General features: G+C 41.0%; 1 protein-coding gene across 1 annotated transcript; it reads right to left on the bottom strand.

Annotated features, from left to right (window-relative positions):
• Nucleotides 1–5,521: 5,521 nt before the first annotated feature.
• Nucleotides 5,522–12,498, bottom strand: LOC120909141 (dorsalin-1-like). The gene is made up of 2 exons (XM_040320822.1): nucleotides 11,893–12,498; nucleotides 5,522–6,909 (listed from the first exon to the last, which is right to left on the bottom strand). The coding sequence occupies exons 1-2, from the start codon at nucleotides 12,188–12,190 to the stop codon at nucleotides 6,005–6,007; spliced, it is 1,203 nt and encodes a 400-aa protein (XP_040176756.1). The 5' UTR covers nucleotides 12,191–12,498; the 3' UTR covers nucleotides 5,522–6,004.
• Between the last annotated feature and the right edge of the window lie 1,597 nt (nucleotides 12,499–14,095).

Here is a 14,095-nt window from a genome sequence, read left to right as displayed (position 1 = left end):
GGGGGGACCCTACGCCTTTTTCCCAATGATATTTCATTAATATTGCCAGGAGCCGGCAATACATTACAGCCGTGAGCAAGTTTAAATGATTTTTTTTCCTTTAGAAATTTCATTATTGCTGCAGCACTGTTCTACAGATGTGCAACTTTACAGGCAGACTAAGGGGACCCCCTAGGTACAATATTTAAAGGAGTTGTAAAGTTAAAAAAAAATCACCTTAATGAATCTATTCATTAAGGTGAAAAAACATCTGATGCTGCCACCCCCCCAAGCCCCCGTTATACTTACCTGACCCCTCGAAAGTCCCGCACGCGGTCCCGAGATCCTCTTTGCCGCTCAGCCTGGCCGCTGATTGGCTAGAGCAGATGGATTGAGAGCAGCGCAGCCATTGGCTGGTGCTGCTGTCAATCACATTCAGTGACGCGGCGCGCCGAGGGGCAAGTGGCTGCTTGCTGTATCACAGGAGAGTGCCCGCAATTACTCACCACCATGACTGTGGTCAGTACTTGCGGGGAGGACCAGAGACAGCCGCCGAGGGACCCCAGAAGACGTGGATCGGGGCCACTCTGTGCAAAACGAACTGCACAGAGAAGGTAAGTATAACATGTTTGTTTTTTTAAAGGAAAAACATTTTTTCCTTTACTAACCCTTTAAAGGAATATTTTTCATTTTTATTGTTTCACTTTAAGCATCATTAAAATCACTGCTCCTGAAAAAACTATTGTTTTAAAAACGTTTTTTTGCATTGATACATGTCTCTTGTGGCAGTACCCAGGTCCCCATACATTTTTATGGCAATAACTTGCATATAAGCCTTTAAAATTAGCACTTTTGATTTTTCATGTTCGTGTCCTATAGACTTTAACCACTTGCCACTTTACACAATAATCAGTGCATTTTTATAGCGCTGATCGCTGTATAAATGTCACTGGTCCCAAAAATGTGTCAAAAGTGTCTGATCTGTCCTAAAAATTGCAGATCACCGCCATTACTAGTAAAAAAAAAAAATAATAATAAAAATGACACAAAAATGCAATAAATCTTTTCCATAGTTTGTAGACGCTATAACTTTTGCGCAAACCAATCAATACACTTATTGTTATTTTTTTTATTATTTTTTTTTTACCAAAAATATGTAGAAGAATATATCGGCCTAAACTGATAAAGAATTTATTTTTTTCATAATTGGGGGATATTTATTATAGCAAAATGTAAAAAATATATATTTTTTTTCAAAATTGTCGCTCTTTTTTGGTTTATAGCGCAAAGCATTAAAACCGCAGAGGTGATCAACTACCACCAAAACAAAGCTCTATTTGTGAATAAAGAGGACGTCAATTTTTTTTGGGTACAACGTCGCTCGACCGCGCAATTGTTCCGCAGTGCTGTATCGCAAAAAATGGTCTGATCATTAAGCAGTCAAATCTTCCGGTCTGTAAGAGGTTAATATTGTTTGCATCTTCACTAGAATTTTTTGCCTGTTTGTGGTGTTTTGGTGCGAACCGAACCGGGGGTGTTCTGCCCATCCCTATACTTTAGTAGTTGAATCCAGTAGAGTCGGATATAAAAGCTACAACTGGCAAAATCATATCAGCACTATTGTAAAGCTTTTAAAAAAATATATTTATTACTGATTACATTTCTCTTTCATGTTAATTGATAATCAGTCGTATCTTGATACCACTGTATATAAATATTTTGAGCTACACAGTGAATCCTGGAATGTTGCCTTCTGTTGTTACCCTTTGCATACAATGATCAAATATTCAGTTGAATGCAAAATGTGAAAAGTTGCAGACTTTCCTGATTTACTGTAAGGCCCGGTACACACAAGCAAACATGTACGATGAAAGCGATCCGTCGGACCGTTTTCACAGTACATGCCTGCCAGAGGGCTTCTGTACGATGGTTGTACTAACCATCGTACAGAAGTCCGCGCGTAAACACTACGCGGGGCGTGTCCGCGTCGTCGCCGCGACGATGACGCGGCGATGACGCGGCGACGTGGGCGGGCCTGCCATTTAAAGGCTTCCACGCATGCGTCGAAGTCATTCGACGCATGCGAGGGACGGCGGGCGCTCGGACATGTACGGTAGGTCTGTACTGACGACCGTACATGTCCGAGCGGGCAGGATTCCAGCAGACGGTTTTAAAACATGTCCTGGAATATTTGTCTGCTGGGAAAAGGCCTGGCGGGCAAATGTTTGCTGGAGTTCGGCCCGCTCGCGCCTACACACGACCGAACATGTATGCTGAAACTGGCCCGCGGACCAGTTTCAGCATACATGTTTGGTCGTGTGTACGGGGCCTTATTGTCGCCTTACACAAATGTGGGCTGGGTCAATGTATGGGCCAGAATATCTTGTTACTCTGGGTGATTGTTTTTTTATATGTAAATTAAAAAAACATAAATAAAGGCATAACAATTATAACAGTGAACACCGATCAACCATAACTTTATGACCACTAACTGGCTGAGTGAATTACATTGATTATATTGTTACAATGACATCTGAATGTTGGTGAGATATATTAAGCTGCAAGTAAACATGTTGTCAATGAAGTTGTTGTGTTGACGGTGTTGTGTTGAAAGCAGAAAATAATGGGCATCAAAGTTTGTTGCGTATGGGGCTGCAGAGCCACAGACCAGTCTGGGTGCCCATGCTGAACTGTGGCCACAGCGAAAAGCCCCTACAATGGGCATGTCAGTATCAGAACTGAACCATGGAGCAATGGAAGAAGGTGGCCTGGAATGATGATGTGGATGGCTGGGTAAGTGTGCATTGCTTACCTGGGGAAGAGATGGCACCAGGATGCAGCATGGGAAGTAGACAAGTCAGTGGAGGCAGTGTGATGCTTTGGGCAATGTTCTTCTGGGTAACCCTAGTCCTGCCATTCATGTGGATGCTGCCTTGACACGCACCACCTACTTAAACATTGTTTGTGAAAACAACAGTGTCCTCTTTCAACAGGATAAGGCACCCTGCCAAACCACAAAATGGTGGAAGAATGGTTTGAGGAACACACAACATGTTTGAGGTGTTGAGTTTGCCTCCAAATTCAGATCTCAATCCAATCCAGCATCTGGGGAATGTGCTGAAATGGGTCCATGGAGGCCCCATCTTGCATCTTACAGGACTTAAAAGATCTGCTACTGACAGCTTGGTGCCGGATACCACAGCATAACTTCAGAGGTCTAGTTGAGTCCATGCTTCGACGTGTCAGGGCTGTTTTGATGGCAAAACGGGGACCTACTCCTGATTAGATGGGTGGCCATAAAGTTATGGCTGTATATCAATAAATTATCACACATTACATTTCTGACATTTCATCCAAAAAACATATTCCCTCGTGTATCAAAGAACCTATTAAAAATCTGGTCATAGCAGCCCATAATGTACTATTTTTTGTCATATAGAAGGCTCTGTATTTAGAGGAGAATTGTTCTTTTTTTTATGATGACAAACAATAATTTTCAAGTGTCCAGTACAGTATATAATGCAAAAATACAAAACATAATCTCTCTTTTTTACAAAATTGCCTGAGAGATCTATTCAGACAGCTTATAGAAGCACATACTTGTACGAAGAATGACTAACTTAGAATTGTGTGCTCCATTTAAGACACAACAAAACCCATCACTTTAATAATTTCTCAAAACAGTTTCATTCAAGGCATGCCAGGAATGGTAACTGTCACATTTGCCAGTGTGCCTATGTCAGCTCTTAACCAAACTGTTTAGTCATCAAATGGCTGGAGTCATAGTCGACTGCAAATGAAACAGAATCCAAGATGATAGCCTCCTTGGCTGTAAAGGAAAGGAGTGTTTAGCTCCACTTTAAGAGCATTTTAGATATTACTAATGTTTGCATGCTAAGGCCTCGTACACACGACCGAGGAACTCGTCGGAAAAGACACATTGTTTTCCTCGACAAGTTCCTTGTTAGGCTTGACGAGAAACTAGAAAAGCTTGCTTTGCGTACACACGGTCAAGACCAAACCTCCTCCTTCTCAAACGCAGTGACGTACAACACATACAACGGCAGGGGAAATTTGATTCCACTGGCACAACCCTTGGGGCTGATTTTGCTAATCTCCTGTTACTGCGTGTTAAGTAAAAGTTTGGTAAGAGACGATTTGCACTTTTCAGACTGTTACAGCGTGACAAATGTGCTATCTTCATTACAAACGCTGCTTTTTCCGAAGGTGCGCTCCCGTCTCATACTTTATTGTGAGCATGCGTGGGTTTCTTAGCATGCACACGAACGTGTTTCTCGTCGAAAACCAGCCTGACGAGGAACATGACGAGGAAATCGAGACTTCCGTTGAGGAAAAAGAGAACTTGTTCTCTTTTTTCCTCGTCGAGTTCCCTGACAGTTTCCTCGATGAAAACCGTACACACGACCGGTTTCCTCAGCAAAAAAGCTCTGCTACCAAGTTTCTTGATGGATTCTATCGAGGAAAACGGTTGTGTGTACGAGGTCTGACAGTGCTTTAGTAAGGTTTCAGAAATATGGACACAGAGTCTAGGCTAGGAGGTAGGGAACATATCCATCCCAAAGGTTCAGTACTAATAAGATGTGTTAGGCTGATGGCTCAGCGTGAAGATACCTCATCAGCCAAACATTGATCAGAACAGGACTGCCATGTGATGGCACAAATCTTCCAGCACCTCCTTTGAAGTTTTGACATGTTTGACATGATTGAGAGAAACCCAGAGATGCAATGGAAACTATTGCTGTATGTTACATATGATTGCATATCACGATAAACCATGTAGATAGGAACACCAACCTTTCACCTTGCCCACCACTTTATACGATACAATTTCTATAGCCCAAATAAATATGCCCCTGCTATAAAAGAGCTAGTTGGTTGTGTTTGCCAGTTGCCACATAGGCCAAAGGTTACCAGTTTTCCCTTTAGAATGACAATATAACACTATGGCAGAGTCACAAAGCCGTATGCTAAGCCACAGAGTGGACTTCACAAACTGCATGATATTTGGTCTGTCTATGTGTGCAAAATCTGCGCTCTAGTTGTATATGTAGTGTCTGTGATCTGTGCCAGGTGTGAGCATAATTTATATAAGGAGCCAGTGGGGGGGGGGGGTATGGCAATACTAAGCGATACTGAGCAGAAGAGCAAAGAGGTAGGTAGTGTATAAGCCCTGAATGTGCGGAGGAAACCTCTAGTACTCATGGAAGGAGTCATATGGTTCTTCTCTGAGCAGGGATGCAAAAGAGAAGAGTAGGAGAGATAGATATGGAATAATTTAAGTCCAGGTGTGAAGCTGAATAGGTTGAATAAGCCTCCACTGCTAATGACATAAAACAGCAAGCTCTTTTTTTATAATATATAGTAGTCAGGACTAGGAAATGGCATTTGTAGAATCAAAACATGAATCCTATTGGCTGCTATGCCTCGGAAGGTTGTAAAATGTTGTTGCAATGGGCAACAACAATGCTTATTTTGTCAGTTAAAGCACTTGTAATATATAAAATAGTTCACAAAAGCGGAATACAGTTTGTACAACATATTTTACAGAAATATAAATACATGTCTAGATTGGCAACATGAAAAAGCTGGCAATTACCAGACAGGCCTAGTATGTCCAAAATTATCTTTTGCCTTTTGTCAGATCCTTCATGATGCTCATTTTAGTCTACTGTCACCAGTTCCATGTACAGTACAGTGTTGCTAATTATGCCAATTTACATATTGTTTTGGTCATGTAAGCAAAATAGTGCCAAGGCAATCCTGGTTCCGCTGCAATCCATCCTGCGTTTCCCGTGTTCCTGTCCCATTAGTAACATTGCAATTATCCTTTTTTAACAGGTGGAAATCCCAATTTGGGGACATCATCAGTGTAGTGTATTACCTGGTAAATTCAAGTTTAGACTTGAAATCCTTCCACAGTTCAGTCCAATATTAAATATATTAAGTCATAACCTTGTCCAGGTCTCAACATGTTACATTATCTCCCATAAAAAGGGTAACAGGACTACCGGCATCCACACTCTACTACTTTCATGCCTTCATAATTTGTTATAATGACAGGTCTATTATTTTCCATGTAAGCAACTTGCAAGGGTTCAAGTTTGGTTGGCACACAGCAAGGTATGTCGACACCCTTAACCTTATTATTATGCATCAATGCCTGGATAATAGCATGTTTGGTAGGTGTCATGTTCTCCAATATTGGATAGTAACATTTCCCTACACACTGACCAGCATCATACTTTTGAGGGAAAAGGATAAAGGAGTCCCAGCCAATATCTTTAAATTGTACCACCATAGATGCTTTATGACAACCAATATCTCTTGTGCTCCGTTTCAATCTTGTCCTGCCCTCAGCTACGGATCTCCAAACCTCATTGTGTTCCTTCATGTGAGTAGCAGTGGTGTTTTTGAAAAATATACGGGGGTTTCTATCTTTTTCATGAAGTATCATCTGGCTCAGCTCCATCTTTGTTTCTTTCATGTGATTGCCCTGATCATCTGAAAATATTATTAAAATTGGTGGGTGACTGCGGTCATAAGAGACTCCAACCATTCCTGATTTGGCACAAGTATTCTGACCCATTTTGGCCTTCAAGATCATGTTAAGCTTGTGATTTTCCATCTTAGATTCTATCCACCGTTTAACAGTTTTGGTGATGTCAATTGTTACAGATTCATTGTCTTCAACATCTTTAGATGCCAAGAAGTTGTTTGTGCTTTCGGATATATTAGACGGTTGATTGTGTACCACATCGAATAAACTGAGGTGTCCAAAACCCCATTTTCCCAAAGATACCTTTAGCTTGAGTTCTGCCTTTGTCACTGATTCATGCTTTGGAATTGTAACGTTGAATCGCAGAATAGGACTGTGCGTGCAGCTTTTCTGAGGTGATGATATAAAAATTTCTGCAAAAAAGTATAATAACGTTACAATTGCAGTAACAGAAGCATAATCTAAAGAGGAAAACATGCTTACATTTTTATAAAGTTTTTAAAAAATCTCAGATTTTTATTACTGTCCTTTTGACACCCAAAGAAGCGCTATAAACTGAACATGTTTTCCCCCTCTCTACAATGCAATCATTAAAAAAGTTTCAGAATGGCAGTTTTTACATAGTTACATTGGACTACACTTGTTGAATCCTCCTGAAAGCTGGAAATCACTGTAGTAGGCATCACTACTGCAGTGATCGATCTCTAGCTTCTGGGTCCTGTTCCAAGTGACTGCCATGCACAATGAACACATGAGGTCACTTGCTTGGCACCATTCAGGGAACTGTTGGCATTTTCTTAATGAATGGAAACGGTAACATATTTTATAAGGTTGAAAAAAGATCAGCATATGTGTGTGTTTGATTTTTAATTTCCAGTAATTCCCATAGCCCTGTGAATTCTGCTTTCTGAGGAAGGCATCTAAAGTTTTATGAAGTTGTTGACACTCTTAGCTAGTACCAATTTATTGGGGGAGGAGCTTCACATCTTAACTGCTCTAATGCCCTGTACACACGATCGGTCCATCCGATGAAAACGGTCTGATGGACCATTTTCATCGGTTAACCGATAAAGCTGACCAGTCGTGCCTACACATGATCGGTTAAAAAAAGATCGTGTCAGAACGCAGTGACGTGAAACAAAACGACGTGCTGAAAAAAAATGAAGTTCAATGCTTCCAAGCATGCGTCGACTTGATTCTGAGCATGCATGGATTTTTAACCGATGGATGTGCCTGCAAACGATCGTTTTTTTCTATCGGTTAGGTATCCATCGGTTAAATTTAAAACAAGATTGCTTTTTTTTAAACTATGGATAAATAACCGATGGGGCCTACACACGATCGGCTTGGTCCGATGAAAATGGTCCATCAGACCGTTCTCATCGGTTTGACTGATCGTGTGTACGCGGCATCACATTAAAGAACCTTTTCCACAATCTAAGGTTTAAAAAGAACTCCATATTTCCACACACTTTACAAGCTGGGCCAAATGAACTATGTCCCTCACTAGCCTAAGAGGCCGCTGGATGCACGGTATAAACTGTATGTAGCTGTGGCTACATGCAGCATACCACACTGTGTCCCGGGTGCGAGCAGAGACTTCCTGCCCACCTGGAACATGGAAGAGTCTACCACAACGGCGCTCAGACCCTCAAATCAAGCAATGTTTTTAATCAATTAATTCAAAGCTTAATTCGAGTGGCTGGGACAGAGAGGGGGGCTGCTAGTTCCGCTACAGTAGGCTCTTCTGTGTTCTTTATATGAGACATAAAGTCTTGGCTCTACTCCAGGAACACAGTATACTGTATGTAGCCTCAGCTACTTACAGTTTATGTCGTACACCCAGTGGCCTCACAGGTTAGTGAAGGACATAGTTCATTTGGGCCAGCTTGGCCAAAACAAACTATGTATAGTGTGTTCAGCAGCCAGCAGTTCAACTTTAACACTAAGCCCTGTTTCTGTAAACGGCAATCTTTGTAAATATGTAAATTCTGCTTTGTACAGTTATGTGTCACTGAATGTGACTTTATACTTGCTCATCGCAATTTCTAAATAAAAAAAAATAAAAAAACAACAAAAAACACTAAGCCCTAATGGGATTGGTCATGCGATTTGACAGTTCAAAATCAGATGAACAGTCGCACCCCATTTGCAGCAATTGAACTGTTCAAACCGGTGTAACTCTAGTAGTTGAAATCACGCTGAAGTAGAAAGAAATTGTGGCCTGTCCTATTTTTTTAAAGATGTGATATGTGTACTTAGTCAATCAGTTGCAGCCTGTTCATACAGGCCTACTCTCGGTGGTGCTAAACTCTACCTCTACTCTAATATTTTTCTATATTCAATCTCTAAAACAAGACACAAATGTTTTAATGTAATGTGCTTGCTTGCTCCCTTAGAAATTGTGGCCTATCCAATAAAGGCTTTAAAAGGTGTCTTTGCAGATCTATACAATTTTAAATTTTAAACAAATCAACACACATTTTATATTTCCAGATGCAATATGTACAGTATGCAGATATAAGTCATTGTCTACACCAGTCAAAGCCTATATGTGACTAATAAGAACCATGCAAACTACAGCTCCTTCAAACTGATGATGTTGGCCTGTGTGGGCAGTCACTGAGTGCTTTTCTGAGTATATCACAGGAGCCAAGTTCAAGGAATGGATGGATTACCATCCACTGGTACATCTCCGAAAAGCTAAACTTGGCACTCTAGCAATGCTGGGCAGCCCATCTGGCAAAGCTTGAATTCACCTTGCTTTATCACCTTGGAAAGAGCAACAAGTTGGCAGACATCTTGTCAGGGTATCCACTAGTCAGGACTTACTGAGAAGTGGATAAAGAAGCAGAAGAGATATAAATCCCTGTCTTGAGGAAGGCCTAGGAGTAGGCCTCAGGTGAACCTCACCCATGTACTGGAAGATATTAGTTTGCCAGAGACACACAGAGCAAATACCCAGTGTTACCACCCCCTCCCCCACATCAATAGAGGCAATACAGTCCTTGAGAAAGACCACATCTAATACCAGAAACCAAAAACTGTTGAGTGCATGGTCCTGTCTCATCCTGGGGATGGTATACTGTACCAAATAATAATGGTTTCCTATGACTCATCAATGACCTGGTAGGTTGTACTGTCATAGGCCTGGAACCTCTGTGTAGCAGAGAGAATTAATGTGGCAGCTTGGCACTGGGGTGTCCACAAAATGTTCACCTGATTGTAGGGGCAAGCTATTGTGTGTGGGTCTGTTCCAGTTTTTTGAACAAGTATGCTGACATTGCATGGTCTGTTCATTGTCCCCCTGAAAGTACTCATGATCAATTTTCTTACACTTGACATGTCCGAAGACGGATATCGTGACACTCTAATTATGGTGGATGACTTTGCTAAATATGTGATGGCAGTACTGACCCACGGCCAGACCACCAGACAGCCTCAGACTTTGACCTCAACATGGAGACAGAGTCTGATGTAAAGGCACATACCATCAAGGAAACATACAAACAACATGCTAAGAAGTCACTTGGGTATGCCAACCACAGTCTGTTCCAGGTGTGCCAATATATGATATCCAGAAAAAAAGAACCCAAGTAAAACCGAGACCTCCAGTTTTTAGTGTTTTGAAGTACTGTCCAAGTTCATGAGTTAAAAATGTCTCTGCCACCAGAAGTTCAATAGTGACTGTCCACTGCTCTTCCAACATTATCTACAAGACCCCCAGGAGAAGCTATGGATCCTGACTTTATTACACCGCCCAATGATCACCCAGCTAACGTACATGCTCCCTGAGTTCTTTGAATAACTATTAACTGACATTCATGGAGGCAAGGATGTGTTGCCTCTTTCCCCAGAACATGGAACAGAAACTCAATCACTGAGACGCTCCCAGAAACCCAACTTTGGGGTACCACTTTACACTTTGCACAGGATGTATTTAAAAGGTTTGGAAACTTGCCATCAAACTTTCCTCCCTCAACAACTCATAGAGGCCACGCCTAATTAGGTGAAGGTAGAACTGTCAGAAACAGTGCTCAGGCAGCCGGGCAGGAGCCTAATAACAAACAGCTTCTCTGGAAGACCCAGCTACTTTTAGAACCACCTTCCCAATTGCAAAAAAAGTGCACTGGTTCCAGTAGGGTGCCCCCATGTGTCCTTGAGCCTTGCATCCCTCCAACTGTTTACCTGTGTTACCACTTACCAGAGCTACCCTGGGCCTCACTGAGAGAGTTGCTGTTTTGAGGATAAGCTCAAGTAGACAATTCAGTGCATGCTTACCAAGTTGGGAATCAAGGCTAAGGAGTGACATCCCTCATGCCTACACCGTTAAAGCAGGTAGACAATGGCTGCTCCTATTCCTTTTATGCTAAAACTGTGGCAAATAAAAATAACCGCAACAATGGATAGCTTTTCAGTGCAATCTATTAGTCTCAACTCTTAGCTTCCCAGAGCTAGGGATATTTGTGCACCGAACCCCCCCCCCACACACACACACACACATATGACAGTGCCCTTGCCTAATAATAAAAAAAATCAGCCACTATGTATTTTATCAGATACATCTTTATGAGGAAGCATTAGGATAACATGCTATTTTATATTTAAAGCACAACTCCACCAGCTTCAAGCCCACCCTCCCCTACATTTTATCCACCCCCCAACTATCCACATCACACAGTGTGACGTACTGAAGGCGATATGTTCCAACACTGCAAAGTGTTTTGACACGCAATAATGTAACATGGCCAAACTGCTCCATATCTCATACAGCAGACATATTCTGCCTTAAAAGCTTAGGCATGTATATGTATTATGTATTATTATTATTATTATTATTATTATTATTATTATTATTATTAATATTTATGCTTATTAGACACATGCACATGTCATATTACATAACCACAACAATTTCTTTAACTGTTATCCTATACAGAATGTAGCTTACATTTATTATTTAACATTTTGATTTATCAAAATGTATTAATGTTACACCAACAGATTCAATTTTCATCAATTATTCATTATTGTTAGTTACTCTGTGCAAAGTACAGTGCCCTATAGCAGCAAGTCTGAATTCAGTCATCACTAAAGGCAGACAGGTTTAGGAAAAATACTTATGTGTTGTTATGGTTGCTAGACTTTACCCTGATGACTTTACTCTTTGCCTTGTTTTAACATTTTTGCCCTTAGCCAATGGGCAAGATTTTCGTTATTTTTATGTAAACATTCTACCGTGGATGACAAACTTAACTTTAACTCACATTAGATAACAGTGCAAAAAGATATGCAATAAACACTATTTCTGGATTGATTTCAATGCTCTTTCCATGGGGACTGTATAAACAAGATGTGGGTCAAATTTTACGTGTAACATTTTGGTATCTACCTACCTTCAACATCAAAGCTCCTGATTATGTTAGCCATTGGCATTGATGTCCTGTCAACAGCATATTGGTTGTAGATATCAATCATGTACTGGGGTAGTTTCATCTTTGGCTTCGAAGGCATTGATGCCCTTGATAAATTCCAGGTTGTTGTTAGACCCTCTACCTTCTGCCCACCAAATAACTTCTGGATCAACTCTTCTTCATGATGCTGTTGTTTCCAATCCGGCAAAGGTTTGGGGAATGTAAATCTTGCAAGGAGGACCAAGAGAGTGCCAAACTCTGGTATTCTGGAACCCCACATTATATATTAATTGCTTTAACTTTGTCTTTCTGGTCCGAAGGTTCTGAGCAGATCCAATATTTAATAAGTTCCTCTAAGCACTGTTGCATGCATTTGACAGGACTAAGAAATGTTATGTCTGTGGATATTTTTTTTTTTTCTAGCAACTGTCAGTTACCAACCAGACCAAAATGTTCACTGCTTCCTATCTTGGAGCTGGATTGCAGTGTATCAATTAGGCTTATCACTTTGAACTTCTTGGTTAATGAAGATTCTGTAAACACAGAAGACTTGTGTAGGGTCTGGAGGGAAGAAGGCCCTTAATATACTGTGCACAGGGGTCATAACTTAATGATCTTAACTGTTCATGAACCAAGAAGCACATTCTTGATTTGTGAAATTTCCAAAAATATAACTAGTCCAACCTCATTAAAATCTAAGGTGACGTCATAGGATTTCTTATAATTTGCAGACTGTTGTACTTGTATGGATAAAAATATCAGAGCTAATGTAGCCAGCATATTTGGAGCTGGGCATGATGAAAAATAAGCAGTGTTTACAGGATAGTGCCATGATTTATATTTATATAGAATGGTATTTGCAACTAAAATAGTACTATTTTCAGATACAACCCTACAAAAGTTGCTAAAGAAAATGTTCTTTTAATTGTTATTTATTCAGATTATTTGAAAAATAAAATATTTTATAGGTTTTATTTACACAAGTGTCAGAAAGAAGGGCTGTTCAAACAACATATAACAACAAAACATACTTATGGTTTCATAAAAAGTGCAAATCCCCCCTTTCCCTGCCATTGGCTGAGAGCGCAGATCGGGAATTGGTCAGATGCTGGTCTTCCATTATGCTCGTCTGACAGAAACTGGCTTCTGTTGGACAGATCAACATGCACAGGGGCTGTTTTTACAGCCGTTGTTTTCTGACATTCGGCCCGTGTGTACCCGGCTTAAAGGGTCACTAAAAGAAAAAAATTTTTTTGCTGAAAATGACTGTTTACAGGGTATAGAGACATAATAGTTAACTGATTCCTTTTAAAAATGATTAAAAATAGATAAAAACCAATCATATAATGTACCTACAGTTTAGTTTTGTTTTTGCTGTTGTTTCCTGGTTCTCTGATGTACAGAGCCAGAGAGCCAATAGAGGGCAGTGAAGGTTTTGCAAAACGAAACTGGATTGGTGCTGAGGAGTCTTGCCATGGGGGACCTTCTTCCATGGGCCACATTGCTTGCAGATGGCATGGCTGCATCCCAGCATCACCTGCTATTTCCTTTATAGCCCTGGTTACTAGGACTTATTAATATATAATATAGACCAATGTGAGTTAAAGGGTCACTAAAGGAATTTTTTTTAGCTAAATAGCTTCCTTTACCTTACTGCAGTCCTGGTTTCATGTCCTCATTGTTAGTTTTTGCTTTGATGTTGCTGTAATTCCTCTCTGTTCTGGACACTTCCTGGTTGTCTGTTTCCTGATCACCACAATTGATGGCATGGCACAGTGGCTGTGTTTTATGGCACAGTGGCTGCGTTTGGCATGGCACAGTGGTGACAATTGATGGGCACAGTGGTGACAATTGATGGCACAGTGGCGACAATTGATAGCACAGTGGCTGTGTTTGATGGCATGGCACAGTGGCTGTGTTTGTAACCTGATTGGCTGAAGTGTCATCGAGGGCAGGAGAAGACATCTAGGGACCGTGGAAGGAGGATGGCTGACCCCAGAAAGGTAAGTGCCGGGCGGGGGGGGCAATCTGACTGGCAGCATTTTACAGGGCACAGTGGGGACAATTGATGTGGGCACAGTGGGGACAATTGATGTGGGCATAGTGGGGACAATTGATGTGGGCACAGTGGCTACAATTGATGTGGGCACAGTTGGGACAATTGATGTGGGTACAGTTTCTACAA

The sequence above is a fragment of the Rana temporaria genome, chromosome 8, assembly GCF_905171775.1.
Source record: "Rana temporaria chromosome 8, aRanTem1.1, whole genome shotgun sequence".
Taxonomy (NCBI): Eukaryota; Metazoa; Chordata; class Amphibia; order Anura; family Ranidae; genus Rana; species Rana temporaria.
The sequence above is the reverse complement of the archived record's forward strand: the minus strand, read 5'-3'. Positions and strand labels throughout refer to the sequence as shown.